General features: G+C 48.2%; 1 protein-coding gene across 17 annotated transcripts in view; it reads left to right on the forward strand.

The window, feature by feature from the left end:
- mef2d (myocyte enhancer factor 2d) overlaps positions 1–22,500 on the forward strand; it is a 119,627-nt gene that overhangs the window by 68,358 nt on the left and 28,769 nt on the right. For 7 of the 17 annotated variants that reach the window (XM_083918706.1, XM_083918695.1, XM_083918692.1 and 4 more), the window contains exons 4-6: positions 5,869–6,003; positions 17,180–17,405; positions 19,896–19,949. In XM_083918706.1, coding sequence (XP_083774832.1) covers positions 5,869–6,003; positions 17,180–17,405; positions 19,896–19,949 — 415 coding nt within the window. Of the gene's footprint in view, positions 1–5,868; positions 6,004–6,169; positions 6,308–17,179; positions 17,406–19,895; positions 19,950–22,500 lie in introns of all 17 variants that reach the window. The other 10 variants (XM_083918691.1, XM_083918703.1, XM_083918704.1 and 7 more) reach the window with 2 other exon arrangements.

Consider the following 22,500-nt stretch of genomic DNA (forward strand, 5'->3'; position numbering starts at 1 on the left):
TGAGGTGCGTTAAGCACAACAAAGAACACAAAGCACCAAAGTTTCCATCATTGTGTTTTGATGTTCAGTGCCGCAGACACATTTCAGTCGGCACCAAAGAGTAGAGAGGTTTGATAACCTGAGCGGGGAAGGGAGAGAATAGGATGAGAAAGCTCTGGGAACAGTTGACAGAGAGAGAGAGAGAGAGAGAGAGAGAGAGAGGAGGGCAAAGGAGGACACAGAGAGAGAGAGTGGTGGGAAAAAAAAGATGAGCGAGAGAAGGAGGATGAGAGGAAATGGGCGACCGGGGAGACTCGCATATGTAGACATTACAGAAAGAGGGAGAGATGTTAAGGGCGGAAAAAACACAGAAGGACGAGTGTGAGACTTTGCACTTTTATGTGAGAGAGAGAGAGCGAGAGAGGGAGAGAGAGAGAGAGAGAGAGAGCTGCGTTTAAGGTGGTGGGCCGAGAGATGAGAGGGCGAGAGAGAGAAAGACAAAAAGGAGGAGAGAGAGCAGCAGCGCTTCACGGAGAGCTGAAAACAGAGGTCGGGCAGACAGGCGGGTGGGCGAGCGAGCGAGCCAGAGGGGAGGATGGGAGGGAGGGAGGAAGGGGGGCGGGGCTTGTCAGCAGCCACAGCCAGTCAGAGGCCGGCGTGGCGCTCTGCAGGGTATTCTTACCCTGGCAACACAAAAGAGTGAGAGATGGAGGGAGAGGGAGAAAGAGAGAGGCGACGGACAGGTGAACAGATGGCGAAGAGACAAGCTGATCAGTGGACTACAGAGGGTGTGTGTGTGTGTGTGTGAGAGAGAGAGAGAGAGAAAAGGGAAAGATGCCCATATGTGCTCTGAAATGCTCACGAAATATCAGTTTGTGTTTACGTGAGAGAGACGAGAGATGTCCACAAGACGTGTGTGTGTGTGTGTGTGTGTGTGTGTGTGTGTGTGTGTGTGTGTGTGTGTGTGTGTGTGTGTGTGTGTGTGTGTGTGTGTGTGTGTGTGTGTGTGTGTGTGTGTGTGTGTGTGTGTGTGTGTGTGTGTGTGTGTGTGTGTGTGTGTGTGTGTGTGTGTGTGTGTGTGTGTGTGTGTGTGTGTGTGTTCATGCAGGGACACGGAGACAGTGTGGTCTTGAGGGTGAGGACATTACGGTGAAGTGAGGACATTTAATCCGTCCCTCGTCACCTCAAAAGTCTCTCTCTATCCCCAGGAGTTGAGTCCATATCGGATGATTTTGTGCTTCACGATTCTCGTCCGACACGAATGTCGCGAGCCGATGAGCAGCACGTGGGCGGGGAGGAAGTGAGAGTGAGGAGCTGACCCTGGCAGATGGGTGTGCAGCGATGATCTTCCCCTAGCTTTAACCCACCCGTCCTCATCCACGACTCATCACGTCACGACCGCTCGCCGTCACTTGTCAGCATGACCTTCCTGCTGCTGCTTTAAACACGGGGAACACGTTGCTTACATTTGGGAACGCACACAAAACCATATTCGTCATATTCAGGCAACAAAACCACGTCTTTAGGGTTTGTAATGTAACGGGACTTGAACGGGACATGAACCACGGCCTCCTCTGTGAAAGTTTGGTGTTTGTTTGACCCGTCCACCCCCCAACCGGCCTCCTTATGTGGCGTTTGGCGCTCTTAATCCTGGAGCACTTGCTCTAAACGTCTGGTATCATCGTGGATGGGGGTTGACACATGAAAGCTGGGTGCACACGTCCACAACAAAAACGGCCCTGCTGTAGTGTCTTTGCACAAATGGTTCGGCAAAGTTTGGCACTGGACGTAAAATCGAACTGTTTTTGAGTGGCGATAGTGGTAAAGACTTGATTTTAAGGTGACGGTAAAGGATCATGTTGGTTTATTTAAACTTAACTGCAGTTCCTCTAATGGCCACTGGAGGCTGGCTCCAAAAGTGAGTCAATCCTTAAAGACCTCCATGTTTAAAATGTCCAATTTTACAGCAGAAATAAACAATTTTGCAGCATAAAAACATCTTTACAACAAAAATAAACATATTAACAGTCTGGTACAGAAATCATTTTGGTCTTTATAAGTGAACTCACCCATTTAAATGATATTAAGGCTTAAATTTTGCATAATTAAGGGCTCAATCCACGCTCCACCCACTTTTGACCTCCAAACAGCTCTTCAGAAACCTATGACACGGAGACTAAGTCCACTTGTCACACATTCAGTGATTTATGACCTTTTTTTTAAATGTTGGTCAAGTTAATATTTGAGATCAGGGTCAAGAAGCACAGGCAGTCAGACGATCAGGATCTGGATACCTGTTCAAAGATGGCGACCCATTCACAACTGAACATGTAAGAAACAGGAGCTGCCCTTAACGCTTTGGTCATGGTTTGAGGTTCATGGTGCGGTCCTCACAAGTATTCAAGCACAGTGTGTGTGTGTGGTGTGTTATGTCGGTACATGTGATGAATGCACCGACGTCTCGGGTGCAATCACAGTTTTGTTCGCAGGCTCTTTGTGTCCTGACAGTGGAGGGGAGGGGGGGGGCAGGAGGTACATGCCCCGATCACGCCCTCCACGCAGCCTTCTGTCACATGCCATTATTGTCTTTTTATTTTTCTATATTTTCTTTTTTTACGGTTACTTTGTCCCCTCGTGTTTTTAGGTCAGAACACACACGTATCTGCACACGACCACCAGGCAGAGCAGAGTGTGTGGTATGAGCTGTGGACAGTAAAGCGTGCGTGTGGCGGCGGTGGCAGCTCCTGTGCGGCGGTGGCAGCTCCTGTGCGTTAAAACCTGCACGAGCTGCAGATCAGAGCGCTGACTTGTTCTCCTGAGACCGTTAAACTGAATCAGGCGACCGTCTCCGCGTTGGAACAAATCTGTCAAATAACCCGTTCCTGTGTGTAGATAAAACGGCGCTCTGACACCGCCGTAACGATAACGGCTTCCAGTTTTAATGAGATCCATATCAAAGAGCTCTTTTGTTATTAAAACCTGAGAGTGTCTTTGGCGTTGGCACCCGGACGCCATCGTTACCCTCTTGCCCTCACCTGTGTTCAGGATTTAAGGCAAATGCATCCAAAGTGGAAAGACTCTCTCGTCTCTCTGCGTCCTCGGGGTTCAGTCGGCGGTTCTCACAGGTTCCCGCCGGCTTCACTTCCTCGGCTGAATTGCACGCGGTTGAATCATCCTCACTTAGCAGTGATTGTGCACAGTGGGAGTCAAGGAACGTGTGCTTGTGTTTAAATCAGACCACCTCTAGACTGCAGTCACACTCTGCAGCGTAATTAATTAAAGACAATATGGGGGTGAGTGAAGTGTTGGATATGATCTCAGAGACACTTGTGGATAATCTAGGAAGTGAAACACTGTAAAAAACAATCTGTAGGTTTGTGATTGAGCCCTTAAAGAACCAAAGGATGTGTACTTAACATTACTGCTCAGCGTTTTCAAGTGCATACTGTAATGTTTTAAATGTTTTAATGCATTTTCCCTACATTCATTAATGTGCATTCAGTTCCGAGCGGTGTGAAAAGTGCACTCCGTCGCAGCGAACATCCAGTTAAATCAGCCAAACGAGCTGAAAAGGAGAGTGAATATTAAAGGTTGAATATGGAGAATGAGCAGAACAACGCAATCTAGTGTCTCAAGATCGTAGTCGCAACAACAAAGAATAAGTCCGGCAGCCAGTTAGCCGTTAGCGTTAGCTGTTAGCATCAGCCGTTCCAGCTAAGTGCAGATGAAAGTGATGTTAGCATCAAGGAGCAGCGTAGCCATGTGGGCGTGCATTTGAATGGCGTTCCTCTCCTTTCTCTCAGTCCATGGAGTGAATGCTCGGCCTATAGTGACTCTGGTTGTTGCCCGTCTCCGCTCACTCAGCTGCTGGGACAAAGAACGCCCCCTTCACTGAGGCTCCCAAGCAGCTGCAGGATTGACTAACTCCATTTCACCCAGTGCCAGCCTACAGTAGCTGCACCCAACAACAGACAACCCTGCCAAACGGGACAGAAAGTCATTGCCAAACAGACTAAATGTTTTAAATGTTAATTCAGACTTTCATGGAAAATCAATACCTTCATTCTGTACCTCTCAAAACGCCTGATTGGTGTATTTATTTATTTATTTTTAAAAACACACTCCCACTGTGCCTCCGTCCCGTGCCCCGTGCTTTAGGGTCCTTGTCCCCCCCTCCAGGCCCGTTTGTACTCACACTACCTGGGCCTCGGAGAATGCTTCTTGCTGCCTATACGTCATCACGCCGTAACACGTCACACGCATTGATGACGTCATGGCGATGCGTGGCTTTGTTTCCAGATCTTTCCGTAGACCTCTGAGTTTTTGTGCGTCTTGTTGACTGTTTTTGAATCTTTTCATCGACCAAATCTGCAGTAAACACTCCACCTCCGCATCACACCAACGTGAACCTTTCACCGCCATTGTTTGAAATGTCCGCGCATGGTCCCTCCTTCTTTTTTCTACGTCCCAACAGGCGCACAGGAAATGACCTCAGAGCCGCCGTAGGCCTCGTGCTCGTACACGTGCGCACGCTCGTGCTCGTACACGTGCAAACGTGCTTTACTAAAGCCCACCTCTCCCAAACGGGCCGTGGATGGCCAGCTGGCGACAGCTAGGTGCGGATCGGTTTCACTCACTCTGGTCAAACGAACTAGGCTTTACCTGTAAAACCTGTTTTGGCCCGGTGCAGAAGGACAGTGTGAGTGCGCCCTTAAAGTCTGATTTTTACAGCGCTGTAGTTCACCAACGGTTCATTTTTTGGGGGGGGATCAGGATGTGATCTTCTTCTTCTTCACTGGCACATTTCTTCGCTTGTTTTAGGTTTTTTTCAGGACCCAGTTAAAGTCTGTTTCCTTTTGCTGATGGATTTCAAGGTGAAGGATTTTCTCCTCTTGCTCTTCTTCTTCTCCTTACGCCACTCAGGGCTCAGGCTTGTGTTTGGACCACAGAAGGCTCTGCAGATCCATTCTGCTGCGAGGATCTATCCGCTTGGCTGTGTGGTCAAGGGCCCACCAGGCAAAGCTACTTACCGGCAAATCTCGTTAAGCAGAATCCTCTCAAAATAAGAGCCTCTATCTCTTCCTCCTCCTCCTCCTCCTCCTCTCACCACTCCTCTCTCTCTCTCTCTCTCCCCCTTTCTCTTCTCGCCCTTTCCAAAGTGTGCAAACACTGACACAACCTGACTGCCGTTAGCCGTGGCGCTAACACCGCCGCATGCTTCTGAACTCACCCATTACCCTTTCGCTACCCTCAACCACTTTCCTCAGAGCGAAGCTTCACACCAATTACCAACACTGTTGATTAGCCCGTGTGTTCGGAGGTGTGATGCTTCAGCGTAGACATAGCTGCTCGCCCCGTGAAAGTGCCACAGGCCGCTCCAGCACAGCGCTCTGTAAAGATGGGGGGGGCTTGTTTTTGTAACGCCACCTCCTTTCATTTCAAAGCCTTTTCCATTTTTAGTGTATTTGAGTGAGTGTTTTCTTTGCCCGTTCTGATCCATGACTTCCTGAGAGCACCTGCCGGGGGAGCAAAGTGCAGATTGAGCGGTAATAACTCGCTTTCACGTGGGCGGCAGATGTTACGAACGTTAACCTCAGTGATCGATCGGAGGTTGAGGATGCGTTTTCTGCAGGGCCCCATTTTTGTTGTCGACTTCTTGAAGGTGCTTGTATGTCATCAGCGGGGTCAAACGGCTCCATCTGACTTTCACCGCTTCATTTTTACACATAACGAAGAGTGTGGGAGTCCGCAGGTACGGCGGTGACGCAGTCGAGATGGTCATTTGTGTTTTGTGTGAAATGGAAGGAAACCCAAAAAAAATGTGCATGAGAAATGAAATGTAAATGTGCTTCCTCCCTCTGCTCCTCTATCCCTCTCTTACCGCTTCAGACGTTGCGAAAGAAAGGCTTTAACGGCTGCAACAGCCCCGAGCCCGACGGGGACGACTCCATCGACCAAAGCCCGCTAAACGAAGAGAAATACCGCAAGACGGAGGACCTGGACAGCCTCTTCAAGCGCTACGGCGTGAGTACCGTCACACTTGTGTCACCTTATCTAACCTACCCTTTCTCTTCTTTCTTCTTCTTCTTCTTCTTCCTTCTTCTTCTTCTTCCTTCTCCTCTTACTCCGTCTGCCTCTCTTTACTCCCTGTCTGCCCTCTTCTTCTTCTTCTTTTGTTTGGGGAACGAAGGCTCTGAACAAGAAAGAGCACCGGGACTCTGAGAGCCCAGACCCCGAGGAGCCCTTCTCCCTCACCCCCCGCACTGAGGAGAAATACAAAAAAATTGACGAGGAGTTTGATAAAATGATGCAGAACTATAGGCTGTCAGTGAGTACCGCCACTCCCCCCTACCCACTCCTCCTGTGTAACCCCCTCCTCATGTTGGTACCCCGCTGCTGTCACTGACCGCACACGGACCAGCTGCTGATGGCGGCCTGACTACTCACAGAGCACTCGCCTTCACCATTCCCCCCCACCCCCTTTTTACCTCCTCCACTTCACCTCTTACCAACAGCACCTCCCCCCACCCACCAAATCACTACCCACAACCCCCTCTGATGGTGTGTGACTGAGCGAGAAATGTAGGGCAGGAAAGCCGGGCTGTGTGACTGAGAGGCTGCATCCACGCTGCCGCCGTTTCCATTAGAAACTCGTCTCGTTTGGCGTCTCTACTCCGGCGTTTCCGAGCCCCCTAAACGTAGACGTTTGCAAACGATGACACGGACGCTCACGTCAGTCAGTCTCATCAGTCGTCCTTCCTGCGTGGGCGCACCTTTCTCTCCGCCGTGGCTTCCTCTGGCGATGGTAACCGCTCCGTACGCCTGTTACATGTCGCTGTATTTGATTTTACTCATGTTTTACTTTAAATTTCCGTCTTGTTCGTCCAAACAATCGATCTGCTCTTACTTTTCACCGTCACCGTTCTTCCTCCGAAGTATGTTCAAACTTCTACATCCGTGATTTTACAGAGTAATGTTAAGACAATCAGCTCCTCGTTGTTGTGTTTCCAGTGTAGGGGAACGCTCCCGTTATGTGTTTTCAGTCTCGTTAACATGGACGGATATTATTTCTGATTTGGCGCTAAAACACCCGTGTGCACGGAGATCGTTGTGGTTTTGAAGCAGTCGTGTGGATGTAGCCTCAACGACAGACTAGTGCGATTATTCTCATCATCACTTAAACTGCAGGTAACTTTCTCAACTGATCAATTAATAGTTTAGTCTATAAAAAGTCAGAACATCATGACGATTATCTGTCCTAAGGTAAGTTAATTTGCATAGCACAGTGACAACAATGTCGTTCAAAGTGCTTAACATTGGAAAGGAACACATCAAAGGCGAGAGAAGCGGTTTCTATCAGAGCCAACGTAAAACTACGAGCGTATATTCGGGTTTGATCCAAAGCAAAAACCAAAGAAATTCAGTTTACGACACACAGAACACGGAGCAGCCTCATGTTTTAGAGGTTGGGGCTGGATTGTTCAGCATTTGTGCTTGAAATAATGACAATCACATTACAGATTTCACACCTCGTTAATAAAAAATCTTATGCATAACTTTGTATGAGTAATAGAGGCTCGGAAACAAGCAGCAAACGCTGATTATTCCCCTGAAGTTGCAGTCATCACAGTGAAGCGCAGCCTCAGGAGTGTGGCGGCTCTAACGCACCGTCTCAGATGCCGCCGCAAGCTTCAGTAACGCACAAGAATAAACAACAGAGGGAGAGGAGCGCTAACTAGGTCCCTAGTTTTCACAAAAGTTGGCATAGCAACCGATATCGCAGGGGGGAAATCATGCTTTATGGTGATAATCAACACGTTTGGAGCGTGCCTTTGAGCGGTTGGCTGATGGTAGCGATTGTGTAAAACTATAACGAGACGAGTGCGAGTCTCTCCCCAACATGATGCAGGAAGCACAGAGACAACGTGCGTGCAGCGTCTGGACCTGGTGGTCATTCGCAGTATAGCTGAGGTGTAGTCTAAATGTGCCGCTGACCTGATCCAGGGTATGCCTGCTATCTGGCGCGCCGCCAAGCCCCTTTAACCGCTCTGCTCCTGTGCATATTTCTCCGTGATTCATTTTTTTCCCCCTCCGTGCTCAATAAATCCATTAATGTCACTTTAATGAGTAGCACTTGATTTACTGCCCTGTTTCCCGGCCGCCTGCTCCTCCGATTGGTCACCTGGGATGTGACGCGGTGATGTTGAGGCGCTGCAGCAGCGTCAGACAGATGTTAGCCCTAAAATCGTGTTTGGGGTCAGCCCGGGTCGTATATCCACCATTTTGATCGTCTTTTACCTCCGTATTTATCTGTATCCACAATCAAATCAGGGAAAGGAAACAAAGTCATGAGATAGATTAGGTAGTAGGTAGCCTCCTCTCCACTCTCCAAAGAAAACACAGTTCAGTCCACCTCCCCTGGAGCGCCGCAGCTCTCTGCGCCCCGTGATTGGATGCTAGCCGAATGCTGCTAGCAGGTAGCATCCCCTCACCAGAGCCGTCTCTCAGACTGCCAGGCACACCTTTCACGGGGCACGGAGGAGCGGAAGCATACATCACCGCCCGCCACTCCTCCCCTCAGCATCATAATCCCCCAGCATGACAGCTAGGGGCCAGGATATACAAGCTTAATCCTACTTGTACTGAAATACCTCCTGAGGTAGGGAGAGAGTGGCGAGGGAGAACGGGACACTTGGGTTAGACGAGCCTGGAGCCAACGCTTCTGTCGCTGTTACACTGTCTACTGGAGGGTCTGCGGTTTGATCCCGTTCTGCCTCTGAGATCTGGAGTCGGGAAATTGAATAAGAAATCGATTTCCTCCTTTTAACAACGAGCTCGGCGCCGCCCCTTTAGCAAAGAGCCGAACGCTTCAAAAGCCTCCAGTTGAGGTTTGAATGTGAAACATGAAATTCTAATAAATGCTACTTCAGCTGCAGTTAATCACATTTAATTTAGTTTTCACATCTTTTGGCTTTCACGTTGAATAACCTGTACAACCAGCAGTCAATGAAACAACAGAGATGCGCTCCAATACCAATGTTTAAAGTAACAATTTGGCCGATCGCTGATGCCGATTTATTTCCCCCTTTTGTGCCGTGGGAACGGAGAATCTGTCTTTGAAGGAGCACAGATTCACTCACACAAACATTATCTTCTTTTACATGGAAAAAAAATATTCTTTAGTGGAAAAATAACTGCTTAAAAATCTCTTTTTACACAAAAACAGGTAAGAAAAGCACACACATCCCCAAAAACGTTAAAGCTGAGTGCTGGGAAATCAATGCACACAAGAAGTCGATTGTGACAAATTTATGACTAGTGACGTTTCGGGCACCTGCTCTTCCTTAGACTTAAAGTGAGAGAAGTGAAACGATGGTGCTGTGCCTCTATATCTACGCTCCATAGGTCACCAGACACAATAAGTTGATGAAGCACGTGTGTGCAAATGAATGACATCAAAAGAAAAAGGGAAAGTATCCATGCACGTAGTTAAAGTACTTCTATGAAAGACAGAAGAAAACACATGCGTGACTAAATGCATTTCATAAGCGCTGTATATAGTTTACACTTCAAACACAACTCAATGCCACTGAAAACATTCAAGAGGATTTTTTTAGGCAAGGCAATTTCATTTGTAACGCACTTTTCATACACAAGTCAGACTCAAAGAGCTTCACAGCAACATGTGATGAATTCAAATGCATCACAGAAAGACAAAGAGAATAAAAATACAGACTAAGTGCAGAGATTTAGCAGAAAGCTGAGGTGAACATGAAAGTGTTCAGTCGAGTTGTAAAAGTGGTCAGAGTGGGTGAACGTCTCACATCTGCAGGAAGTTTATTGCAGCTGTTTGTTGCATAATGACTGAAAGATGCTTTCCCTTGATTTGAGTTGACTGCGGACCACAGAGGATCTCAGTGATCTAGAAGGCTTATGTAGTGGGGTAGTTTTAAGAGAGTTAGTGAAGGTGGAAGAGCTGCGATGCACATAGATATATCATACAAACTTTAAATATCACACGATGGAGGGATGAGGAGTACTGAAGAGGAGTCTCCGCTACATAGCGATCAAAAACACAGCAAAGTGATAAACGCACAAAAAACAAAACTCTTTTTAACTCTTTTTATGAACACAAAACATTTAGCTGGCGCATCACGACCCAAAGAACCAGTCTCCCTTAGAGAGAGGGGGAGAAGTTCAGCATCCGTGAGGAACTCGGAGTAGAGCCGCTGCTCCTTTGCGTTGAAAGGAGCCAGTTGAGGTGGTTCAGGATCATCTGGTAAGGATGAACCCTGGGCGCCTCCCTAGGGAGGTGTTCCAGGCACGTCCAGCTGGGAGGAGGCCTCGGGGAAGACCCAGGACCAGGTGGAGAGATTAGATCTCCACACTGGCCTGGGAACGCCTCAGGATCCCCCAGTTAGAGCTGGTTAATGTGGCCCGGGAAAGGGAAGTTTGGGGTCCCCTGCTAAAGCTGCTGCGCCCGAGACCCGACCCCGGATAAGAGGCTGAAGATGAGATGAGATCATTGACGGCCGCTGCAGTCTGTGAAGTCCATCTTATGCGTTGATCTCTTTAGTGCAGATGCGTTCAGGGGAAAACCTCGTCATTATGTTCTTCATAATCCTTTGTATTCTGTTCCTTTCAGGACATTATTGCCTGGCTGTAATAAACCGCCAACCTGCACAGTTTACAGGATGAATAACTGACATAATGAGCCATAATCAGAACAATCAGCTTTAATAGTCTCTTAACGCACTGAACATTTCCTTTGAGGAGAATAAAAACACTTGTGCAAGAATCTGTTTTCATCAGTAAACGTCGTAAACAACCTCGATTATGATGTGAACGCTCGTCGAGGTGATTTCACACCATGAAAGCGTCGGAAAACATAAGTGTTCTTTTTGATGAGTCGTGTTTGGAGCTGCGGTGTCAGAGTCAGACTTTTCTTCAGAAGGTGAGCTGAGTCATTTCGCTCTCTTTAATTATTTTTATTCAAACCTAAGTTGAATCATTTAATGGTCAATGTGGCGTCTGATATCTGACGTTCACACCAGGGCTGACGATGAATGATGCAACGTTAAAAGCTGCAGTTTGAGACCGTTCTCTCATCCTATCTTGCTTATCGCCTCGTACCTAAAAAGGGCATGTATGTGACGTTGGGGGGAGGGGGATACGTCCATCTGGCTGACGTTCACCTCCAAGTAGAAGTGTTGTCATTGAGATCTGAGCTAAACACACAGACTAGAAAGTTCTTTTGTCCTTAAACAGGTTTAATGATGCTGTGAAAACGGCCTGTTTAACATGGAGGTCAATGAGAAACTGCTCCTAGTGGACACGTAGCCTTTATGCAGCGCGTCTGTCTGACTGATGACATGATGACCACCATGAGCCTGGCTCCTTGTGACCCAGTGATGCTCACTAATCACGACCCAAAGTGGCCCAAAGAACTGCGTTGAGAACCGCAGCTGCTAAACAAATAGGATGCGACACTCATCGGTTGAAAAGAGAAACTTTCAGAAGCTTCCAGGATCAGAGGGAGGGAAAGGGGAAAATAGACCATGATGTACCGTATTCTCCGCACTATAAGTTGCACCTAAAAACCTTTTAATGTCTCAAAAGCCGACAGTGCGCCTTATAATGCGGTGCTCCTTATATATGGACCAATATTGAGCCACAACAGGTCTCCAACTACGGTGAGCAGCTGCCGACTCTATTTCCCCGTAGAAGAAGTAACGCGCGGTGCATGTTGAGATATACGACTGCGTGAAGCGTGCCGTTTCATTTCCATGTGTGTGTTTGTGTAAAGAGCCCAAAATGGCTCCTGTTAAGAGACACGCTTACGACGCAGAGTTTAAACTCAAGGCCATTAGTCACGCAGTAGAACACGGGAATAGAGCAGCAGCCAGAGAGTTGAACATGAACCAATCAATGGTGCAGAAGTGGAGGAAGCAACAAGACGACCTGCGCCGAGTAAAGAAGACTAAACAGAGTTCAGAGGGAACAGAGCGAGACGGCTGCAGCTGGAGGACAAACTCCAACAGTGGGTTGTTGAACAGAGAGCAGCAAGTAGAAGAGTCCGTACGATCACTGTTCCACTGAAGGCAACAGCGCTAGCACGATACCGTCCAGCTGCAGACCCGGAGCACAAGCCCCTCACTTGTCAAAAGCCCCTTGCTTGACGGAAGTGACGCAAAAGTTTTTTTTTCAAGTGAGGGGCCCGTGCTCCGGGTCTGCAGCTGGATGCTACTCGCGCTAGCACGCAAACTTAACATCAAAGAGTTTAGAGGCGGTCCTTAACGTAACCCCAGCCTCGACTGTAGCGTCTGTTCTATGCGCCTTATAATGCGGTGCGCCTCATAGTGCGGAGAATACGGTACCTTTGCATCCTGGGAACGCAGCTTTTGTCGAGAGCTCCTCCGAGGGAAAATAGCTTCTTCTTCTTCTCTTCACGCTGAAGAGCGTCCTCACATGAGCCCCCCCCGTAAAGCCCCCAGTGAATTATTTACAGGTTCTTGTTTTTTTGTCGTTATCTTGAGCCTCTGTGTTAATTCTGCCGGATGGAGAGCGGCGCCCAATTAACCCTCCTGCCTGCCATCAGGAGCACGGGTGTTTTAAATGGAGTTGGAGTGGGCAGATGTAAATTCACTTGTAATTTGCCAGAAACAGGGATTAATGCTCAGCGGAGCACAGTGCAGAGCAGGGTGAGGAGGACACATTTAAAATTCATATTTAGAGACGGAGCGAAGAGGTTCTGTCACCTATCTCCTAGCAACCAGAGGCCGACACCGTCACGAAGGTCCTGCGGAGAAGGGAACGAACGCTGGCGATCACAGACTGGCAGTAAAAAGAGAGGAGGCTAAAAAAGAGGTTTAGATTCGTCATTTAATGAGAGTGATGCAAACGTGGCCGCAGCTGATATCTGACGTTCACACCAGGGCTGAACGGTGAACGATGTAACGCCAAAAGCTGCAGTTTAAGACCAAAGACTGTATAAAAATGGACGTTGCAAACCCCTCTGGGTCCGTTCCCTCAACTTGATCCTACCGTCCTTATCGCCTCGTACCTAAAAAGGGCATGTATGTGACGTGGGGGGGAGGGGGATACGTCCATCTGGCTGACGTTTACCTCCGAGGAGAAGTGTTGTCATGGAGATCTGAGCTAAACACACAGACTAGAAAGTTCTTTTGTCCTTAAACCGGTTTAATGATGCTGTGTAAACGGCCTGTTTAACATGGAGGTCAGTGAGAAACTGCTCCTAGTGGACATGTAGCCTTTATGCAGCGCGTCTGTCTGACTGATGACATGATGGCAACCATGAGCCTGGCTCCTTGTGACCTAGTGATGCTCACTAATCACGACCCAAAGTGGAAGTGCGAATGTGCACCAATAACGAAGCGGGCGGCCCGAAGAACTTTGGTCGAGTGTAAAATGACTTCAGCAGAACCACAAACGACACCGGGAGATTCAAACTCCCAAAGAGAAGCAGCACATAATTGTTCGTCTTGAGGTCGGGGGCTCGCCATAACACGTCGTGACGGCTCCATTCCCTCTTGTGCCGCTGAGCACAGACGCCGAGTCCCGTGCTCTCTGTCCGTCTCTGTCCGTCCCTCTGGATGAACGGCTCGATAGCGAAATGCGCTCCGCTCCCCCGCCGATAAATCCCCTCTAGTGCTCCGTGTTTACACACCTCTGTCCCCTTTGCACTAACCTTTGACCCCCTCATCCATCACTCCATTCATCCACCCCCTCCCTTCACCCCCTGCTTGGCCAGTGTGCTGTGGTGCAGTGCTGTTAGCGTCTCTCCTCACCCGCGCCGGTCACCACTTACTGTCTGTACAAACTCCTTCTTCACACTCCGACGGGTGAACTTCAAACCTCAGGGGGTTCTTTGATTATGGGTCGCTCAGACAGACGTGTCTTTTACAAGTTTAACCTCACTTTAGACTTGAAATGTCATAAAACACGGGGTAGGGTGGTGCTTTCTGATACATACATGCGTCTATCCCGGTATACAGATCATTATATATCTTGATAACTATATAAATACCATGATACAGAAATGCATTTTGTCAAAACCTGTTTAGCCTGGATTTAAAACAGTCGATGGTTGAGTTTTTATTTCTGGCTCCAAAATGGAAACAAGCTCTTGACGCTTCAGGTGCGTGTTCGGCCATTTAATACAACTGTGTTGTTATTGTCTTTACCTCAAAGCAACGTCAAATGAACAGAAAATATGAAATTTGTCCACCAAGAATATGTATTTGTATATATGTGTTCAATTCAATTTTATATAAAGTGCCAAATCATAACAAAAGTTATCTCAGGACACTTTACAGAGTAGGTAAAGACCACACTCTATGACTTATTTATGATTTACAGAGACCCAACAATTCCCCCATGAGCAGCAACAAGTCGCACTATCTTTAGTATAATTAGTAATAATTATTATAGTTATTATAAACGGTATTTATGCACACAGTGGCAACTTTAACAGGCAGGAACGTCAGACGGACCCAGCTCTGTGGAGGACGGACATCTGTCTGCACCGGAGAGAGGAAGAGAAGGAGAGAGAGAGAAAAGACGGACAGATGGACAGAGAGACAAAGACAGACAGAGAGACGGACGGATGGACAGAGAGAGACAAAGACAGACAGATGACAGAGAGAGACAAAGACAGACACAAAGACAGACAGATGGACAGAGAGAGACAAAGACACAATGATGGACAGAGAGAGACAAAGACAGACGGATGGACAGAGAGAGACAAAGACAGACAGATGGACAGAGAGAGACAAAGACCGACAGATGGACAGAGAGAGAGAAAGACAGACGGATGGACAGAGAGAGACAAAGACAGACGGATGGACAGAGAGAGACAAAGACAGACAGATGGACACAGAGAGACAAAGACAGACGGATGGACAGAGAGAGACAAAGACAGACAGAGTCTATAACCCTGACCATGTCCCAAAGCCCTTCAGTTATAAGGAAGTTGTGCAGAAGTGTGGCTGAAAGTCGTGAGACGTAGCGGCGGCATCGAGGGCAGGACGGCGTCCTCGTGCTCCTCTGTGTGTGAAACTGGGTCCCAGGCACTTTGAGCACAGCACAGAGCAGCACTGGCCCACATGCTATTCATAGAAGCGCCTCGTTCACAGTGAGCTGGAACAGGGTGAAATGGGTCGGATGGCTGGACCACCCGAGGTCCTTGACATTGATTTCTTTCAAGGACCCCGGGGCCGTCCGGTCATCTACTGTCAGAGGGCGCCCAGGTGAGGAGGCGGCAGGTTTAACGTTTAAATACAAAGTTAAAGGCGTAACAGAGGAAGTGGTTTCCTCCCGGGAATCTGTACGAGATGGAGGCCGATCGCACACCCAGTGGGATTTTACCGAGCGCTCTCAGTGATGAGCGCACGTCCGTGGCAGTGGGGGTGGGGGTGAGGGTGGGGGCGGGGTGGTGGTGAGGGAGGTGGGACGGAGCTGTAATGTCACCAATAACCCGACGCAATAACCCACCGCTGCGACAAGTGTTTGACCTGGCATGAGACGTGAGGACACAGCTTTTTATGCCTTTACACCAAGTCACCTTGCATGATAACACTGAGCGCACCTGTGTGTGTGTGTGTGTGTGTGTGTGTGTGTGTGTGTGTGTGTGTGTGTGTGTGTGTGTGTGTGTGTGTGTGTGTGTGTGTGTGTGTGTGTGTGTGTGTGTGTGTGTGTGTGTGTGTGTGTGTGTGTGTGTGTGTGTGTGTGTGTGTGTGTGTGTGTGTGTGTGTGTGTGTGTGTGTGTGTGTGTGTGTGTGTGTGTGTGTGTGTGTGTGTGTGTGTGAGAGAGAGAGAGAGATTTGATGTGTGTTTGCTTGAAGATTTAATTTCCAAAACACTCTCAAATATTAACGTAAATGATCTTTGCAGGTTTAACTTTGTGCTCTCATTCCTTCAGCGAGAGCAAAATTTAATGTATTTAAATCTTTTTAAATAAAATAAATATCGTATTAAACGTGTACGCCATTAAACACGTGTACGCATGGGAAAAGGATCCCCAGCACAAAACCTAAATGCTCTTTTTTGGTTAAACACATTTAAAACCAAATTACATTTCAGAGTGAAAAAAAAAAGACTCTTTTTCATTCAACCTTTTCTTTAAACTGGGGAGATCACTGAGGTCCGACTTAGGGCGCACTCCCACTGTTCCTCCGTACCGTGCCCCACGACGTTCCACGGCTAAAGTCTGGTTCCTTTGACCAGTGTGAGTGCAACCGTACCACGTCTAGGAGCGGCACGTTTGCCGTCCACGGCCCGTTTGGGAGAGGTGGGCTTTAGTAAAGCACGTTTGCACGTGTACGAGCACGAGCGTGCGCACGTGTACGAGCACGAGCGTGCGCACGTGTACGAGCAGTTATAACGAAAAGTTATATTTTTCTTAGACAAGTGGAAAACTCTTAAAACACTGCGTTACGATTTAACGATGTTTGAAATGATAAAAAAGGTTGAATTAAAAACAATTCTATATAATAATAATAATAATAATAATAATATTAAAACAGATTGCTGCACTCAAATCAGAAAAAAGGACAATTCCCAAAGATTCTTCAGGGCTCCCACGCTTTCTTACGTCGCACAGCAGCCGAATTTTCGCAATAACACGAGATCACGCGTTTCCCTCAGCATAATTAAAGCTTCTTGAATCTTCTCTGGTGATCTCGTGTTGTTGCGTTGTTGGTGGGATAAGCTGTGTGTTACCCTGTGTGTGACACTTCAAAACGTGTTTACCAGACGCGAAGCAGGACGCTCCCTTCTCAGGCTCCCATGTCAGTCAACCTGCCGAGCAGAACAGACCTGCAGCGATCTTAACGCCGTAGAGTCCATATATATATATATATATATATATATATATATATATATATATATCGTCCGCAGCAGCAGATGATTCCGTCGATACTCGGCCCACGGGTAAATTACAGAACCGTTTGTGATCAAATCTTTTCATGAATTTGAATCTGAAAAAGAAAAACTCGTCCTGGACTCTGATTTCTTAAAAGAGTGGTTGATGCTGGTGTGACTGCTGCTTCACCTCTGCTACTGATCACCTGTGTGTGTGTGTGTGTGTGTGTGTGCGTGTGTGTGTGTGAGCGGTGTGTGTGTGCGCCTGCGTGCTTTGAGGTACAGTCTAAGCCCCGCCTTCTTCCTCTCTCTCCCCCAGTCAACAGTGCCGCAGCCCACCTTCTCCATGCCCGTCACCGTGCCAGTGTCCAATCAGAACGCGGCGGTGGCCCTCCAGTTCAGTAACAACCCCGGCGGCGCCCTGGTCACCACCGCCTCCTATGTCACCTCCACCCTCACAGATCCACGCCTCCTGTCGCCACAGCAACCAGCTCTGCAGAGGAACACTGTGTCGCCGGGGTTACCACAGCGACCAGCTAGCGCAGGTAAGGGACTGTGTGTGTGTGTGTGTGTGTGTGTGTGTGTGTGTGTGGGAAACAGCTGGACTGTGTGTGTAAATCAATCCTGTGGCATTTTCATACAAATAAACAGCTTTAATTCTCTCAGCTGCTGCACGAGCGCAGCTTTATGTAACTGCAGTTTTAAACGCCACGTGATCCGTTCTCCACTCTTCATCCTCTGATGCTCGGCGTCTGAAAGCGACAGAGACTCAAAACTTCCACAAAAGGAAAAAGACTTCAGCGTCCTGCCCACACTCTTTGATTGACAGGTGCTCTGTTGCAGTGAAGACAACAGCGGGAGTCAAATTTCAGAAAATGGAGAGACTCAGATTTCTTTATTAAGTCAAGATCACGCGTTGAAAGGAGCCAGTTGAGGTGGTTCAGGATCATCAGGTAAGGATGAACCCTGGGCGCCTCCCTAGGGAGGTGTTCCAGGCACGTCCAGCTGGGAGGAGGCCTCGGGGAAGACCCAGGACCAGGTGGAGAGATTAGATCTCCACACTGGCCTGGGAACGCCTCAGGATCCCCCAGTTAGAGCTGGTTAATGTGGCCCGGGAAAGGGAAGTTTGGGGTCCCCTGCTAAAGCTGCTGCCCCTGAGACCTGATCCAGGATAAGAGGCTGAAGATGAGACGAGATAACAGGAGGGTTAAGACTGGAAGACCACTTAAAGTGCAATTTTGCCATAAAATCATCCTATGGTCTTTTTCATAAACTATTAACGGAGAAATCCAGGAGGGTCGCTAACAGGCGGACGTGGCTAACAGTGATTAGCTCGGGGCAGAACGGTGAAGGCATTCAAAGGTCTTTTTTAACCACTAATGCTGCTGAAAATAACAGCAAACCTCTGCAGCAGCATGAGAAGAGTCCCTACAGACACAACAAAGCAGCAACAGCGTAGTTAGTGAACCCAGAGTGCTCGTACACATGCGCACGCTCGTGCTCGTACATGTGCAAACATGCTTTACTAAAGCCCACCTCTCCCAAACGGGCTGTGGACGGCAAGCGTGCCGCAGCTAGGCGCGGTACGGTTGCACTCACACTGGTCAAACGAACTAAACTTAGCCGTGGAACCTGTTTGGACAAGGTACGGATGGACAGTGTGAGTGCGCCCTTATAGCTCAAACGTGGTTTATAGACGCGGTTGTCATGGTGACATAAAGACTTTTTTCTTAAGTACGTCTCGGTTCTCTAGATTGCAGAAGCACAGTTTATGTAATGTCGTGGACGAGCAGCAAAATGACCAAAAACGTGCGTCAGTGTTGAAGCCCAGGCTCTGTGCACGGCTCCCCCGTCGCTCTGATAAGTGCACGCCGCCTCATAATGACAGATATCCATCATTTCCTTGACTGCGGCTGGTGCGCTCCCGTGTGCGCCCGCTGACTCTGTGTCAAACCCACCGTTCACCCTCCGACTAAAAGGATTTGTGCCCCATTTCTGCATCTCAGACAAGGTTACTCATCGAGCTTTGTCCCGACCGGCGTAATCTCATTGTAAGTCAGAATTAGGTGATGTAACGTGCAACAAATGCATTACAGCATCTTTCATAACATGCCGCTCTCCGAGGCGAGAGGGTTTCACGTAGCAGTAATGGACGCCCCCTCCCCTCCCTCCTCATAACCTCAGCCCAGCAAATGCTCCACTCTGCCCTGCTACACATCCCACATTACCAGAGACGTATCGGGTTCACCGTGTTTGCTTATTAGTGTTTTTTTTGTTTTTTTCCACGCGTGCATCCGTCCAGCCAGATAGTTTTCAGCCGGTCGCCCTTAACGACCTTGACTTTCCGCCTTTCTGAACAAAGTTTGAGCCAAAAACTGAATGAGAAAGAAGAGTCAGAGCAGAAGAAAGTGTCCGCCGTTTGTGTGCGAGCGTGAGGATATAAAGGTTTAAGGACAAAGTCTGCTCTTTAGAAACGTTTGCTTGTTGTTTGGGGACGGAGCTCATGCGTCTACTTTGACATTTAAAAGCAGTAGCAGTTGTTGGAGCTGCAGTGTGAACGTTTGCTTTCTAATCCTGACCCACAACTCTCACCGTCACCTTTTTGTTTCTGTTAAACCGAAACTTTGTGAAGAAACTCCGTGTTACAGATCTGTCGTTTACGTACTAAATGTTCTGTGAGTGTAAGTCGACTGAGGGTTTGCTGCCTTCGCTGGTTTGAATCCAGAGAAACGATGAAAGTCTAGAACGCCACTTTAAAAGTACCCGGTGCAGTTATTTCATGTGCTGTTACGTCGACTCTTACATCCAATAAAGATGATTTTAAATGCAACTTTTATTAAAATGAGTGTAATGTTTTAGGTTGTTTTTAAGCACCATTGAGAACCGGTGTGAGCGGCACTTAGACATTAACTGCTAATTCAGGATTGATACCAATTACGGCCCTTTACCCAGTGAAGTGAGTGTGGATGGCAGGAGCACCTTTTTAATGACGTACTTGACTGTTGCATGTTAAATAAGAGTGTTTTCTGTCGCAGGAGCTCTGCTGGGAGATCTGGGGAATTCAAACGGAGCGTGCCCAAGTCCAGTCCGTGAGTAGCATTTCATTTCTACTATTCTGCATTTGCACTGAACACACACGAACACACACACACACAACCCGAGCCGCACCGTCGCTCTGTCTGTATCCTAGCCGGACTCTCTAAAGGGGAAATAGTTTGACTTGAGTCCGGCTCGCAGACAGAGCGACGCAGAGTATTTTATGTGTGGCAACAGGCGACCCACACGCTGACCCGCACACACAGCACACCTGTTGACCGGCGACAGCTGAGGCTCACGGTACGGGCTGCTTGTAAACAGTCCAAAGAACAGAAAGAGTCTCATGTTGTGAGAGAGGGGAACAGGAGGAGAGAGAGGCGGATACGAGGAGCTGAACCGGACGGAAAGTTCCCTAAAAATCACCCGTGAAGCTCCTCAGAGGGTTTGTGTGTTGGTGCCGTAGCTCGGAAATGTTATTATGTTATGTAATAATATGACGCCCTTGGTCTGGTGTCTGCCAGCTGGTGTGTGACGACAAATACCTGAAAGTGAGCTCGACAGTTGTTCCCGTCACAAGTTTTCCCAGCCCGTGAAACTCAGGGCTCATCGCTCAGATTTGAATGTGACGCCAACGTGACGGCGAAAGAACAGAATCATAAATCAGTTTTCATCATCTGAGTTATGTCCCAATACAATATATGTTACTTTTATTTTATATATACACATTTATTTTATCTTTATTTAATTATTGGTGTATTTTATCTTCACAATCGCAATCACAAGGGGGCACTCCCACTGTGCCTCCGTCCCGTGCCCCGGGCTTTAGGGTCCTTGTCCCCCCCTCCAGGCCCGTTTGTACTCACACTACCTGGGCCTCGGAGAATGCTTCTTGCTGCCTATACGTCATCACGCCGTAACACGTCACACGCATTGATGACATCATGGCGATGCGTGGCTTTGTTTCCAGATCTTTCCGTAGACCTCGGAGTTTTTGTGCGTCTTGTCGACTTTTTTTGAATCTTTTCATCGACCAAATCTGCAGTAAACACTCCACCTCCGCATCACACCAACGTGAACCTTTCACCGCCATTGTTTGAAATGTCCGCGCATGGTCCCTCCTTCTTTTTTCTACGTCCCAACAGGCGCACAGGAAATGACCTCAGAACCGCCGTAGGTCTCATGCTCGTACACGTGCACACGCTCGTGCTCGTACATGTGCAAACGTGCTTTACTAAAGCCCACCTCTCCCAAACGGGCTGTGGACGGCAAGCGTACCACTCCTCAGCGCGGTTCGGTTGCACTCACACTGGTCAAAGGAACCAGACTTTAGCCGTGAAACCTGTTTGGGAACGGTACGGAGGCACAGTGTGAGTGCACCCTAAATCCAACTAGCGTTAACATAAGCACTGAATCGTTAGAGCTAATTATAATCATAACTGCTTTTCATAACTCATCTTATCGATCCTTCAACACGCTACATGCCCTCAAACCTCCCTGAAGCTCGAGTGCAACATGTTTGTTTATACTCTTGTGTCCGTACGTCATGTCTGTTTACTTAAATGCACAGTACGAGGAGGACGCAGAGCCTCGTTAGCTCAATGAAACACGCCGTTGCAGACCATAACCTGTTTATTAGCGCTGATCTGCAGCTGCAGTTCATCTATTCTGCTCTCCAGAGACCGTGCAGAGTGCTGGGTAGTGATAGTCGATGCGGTGTTAGCTTCAGCCCTTACGCTGCTCTCGTCCCTCGTTTGTTTACGGTCTCGACCCTCAACCTGACCCGTAAGCATCGGCAGCCAGCGTTCGTCTTAACGAGGGAGCACCGATCATGTCTAAAAGCTCCCGTCAGGGGTAGAAAATATATCTGAGTGAACGGACGTGAAGCAGAGAACTTCACATGTGCACACATTTATCATAAATACATACATGAATAAATAAATACTTGTTAAACTGAACTTTCCCCCTTTTTGCGTGCAAGTTTAAAACAGAAAGCACTGATGAACATGAGAATATGAGTATTTTACTGCAGGAGCGACTAAAATCTCCATGCTCCATCTCAAAGCATCCAGATATCTTTTGTGTATCGCCTGAAGAAATATCCTGGTTCTGTTCGTATCACCCAGCCCTGAAACCCCGGGGACCCTGACGGCTCGCCGCTCCTCAGCTTTACTCTTTCCTCCTCCCCTCCCTCTCCTCCCCTCCCTCCCCCTTTCATCCTGTCTCCCTCAGCTGTTCCCCCTCGTCTTCTCTCTGGAATAATCCACCGCCCCGCCCTCCCCCTTTCGTCCAACTGTCCCTCGTCTTGGCACAGGACTCTCCTCAGAGGTGACTTTGACACTGGCCAGAGCTCTCCCCTTAAATCCCATTATCCAGGACAGATACTGCCGGCCAGCCTGTGGTAACGGATACGGTGGGAAGGTGTTTTTATATATATATATAAATATATATATTCACTTGATAATCGTATTGTCTCAGGCAGGGTGAGGTGGGCCAACAGAAATCAATACCTTTATATTAACTTCCCCGCGCTGCATCAGAGGGAATTCTGCCGACGTGAAAAGTTTCAATATTGGTTTTAATGTTTTCAAAGCTATTAATGAAATA

The sequence above is a fragment of the Echiichthys vipera genome, assembly GCF_963691815.1.
Source record: "Echiichthys vipera genome assembly, chromosome: 8".
NCBI lineage: Eukaryota > Metazoa > Chordata > Actinopteri > Perciformes > Trachinidae > Echiichthys > Echiichthys vipera.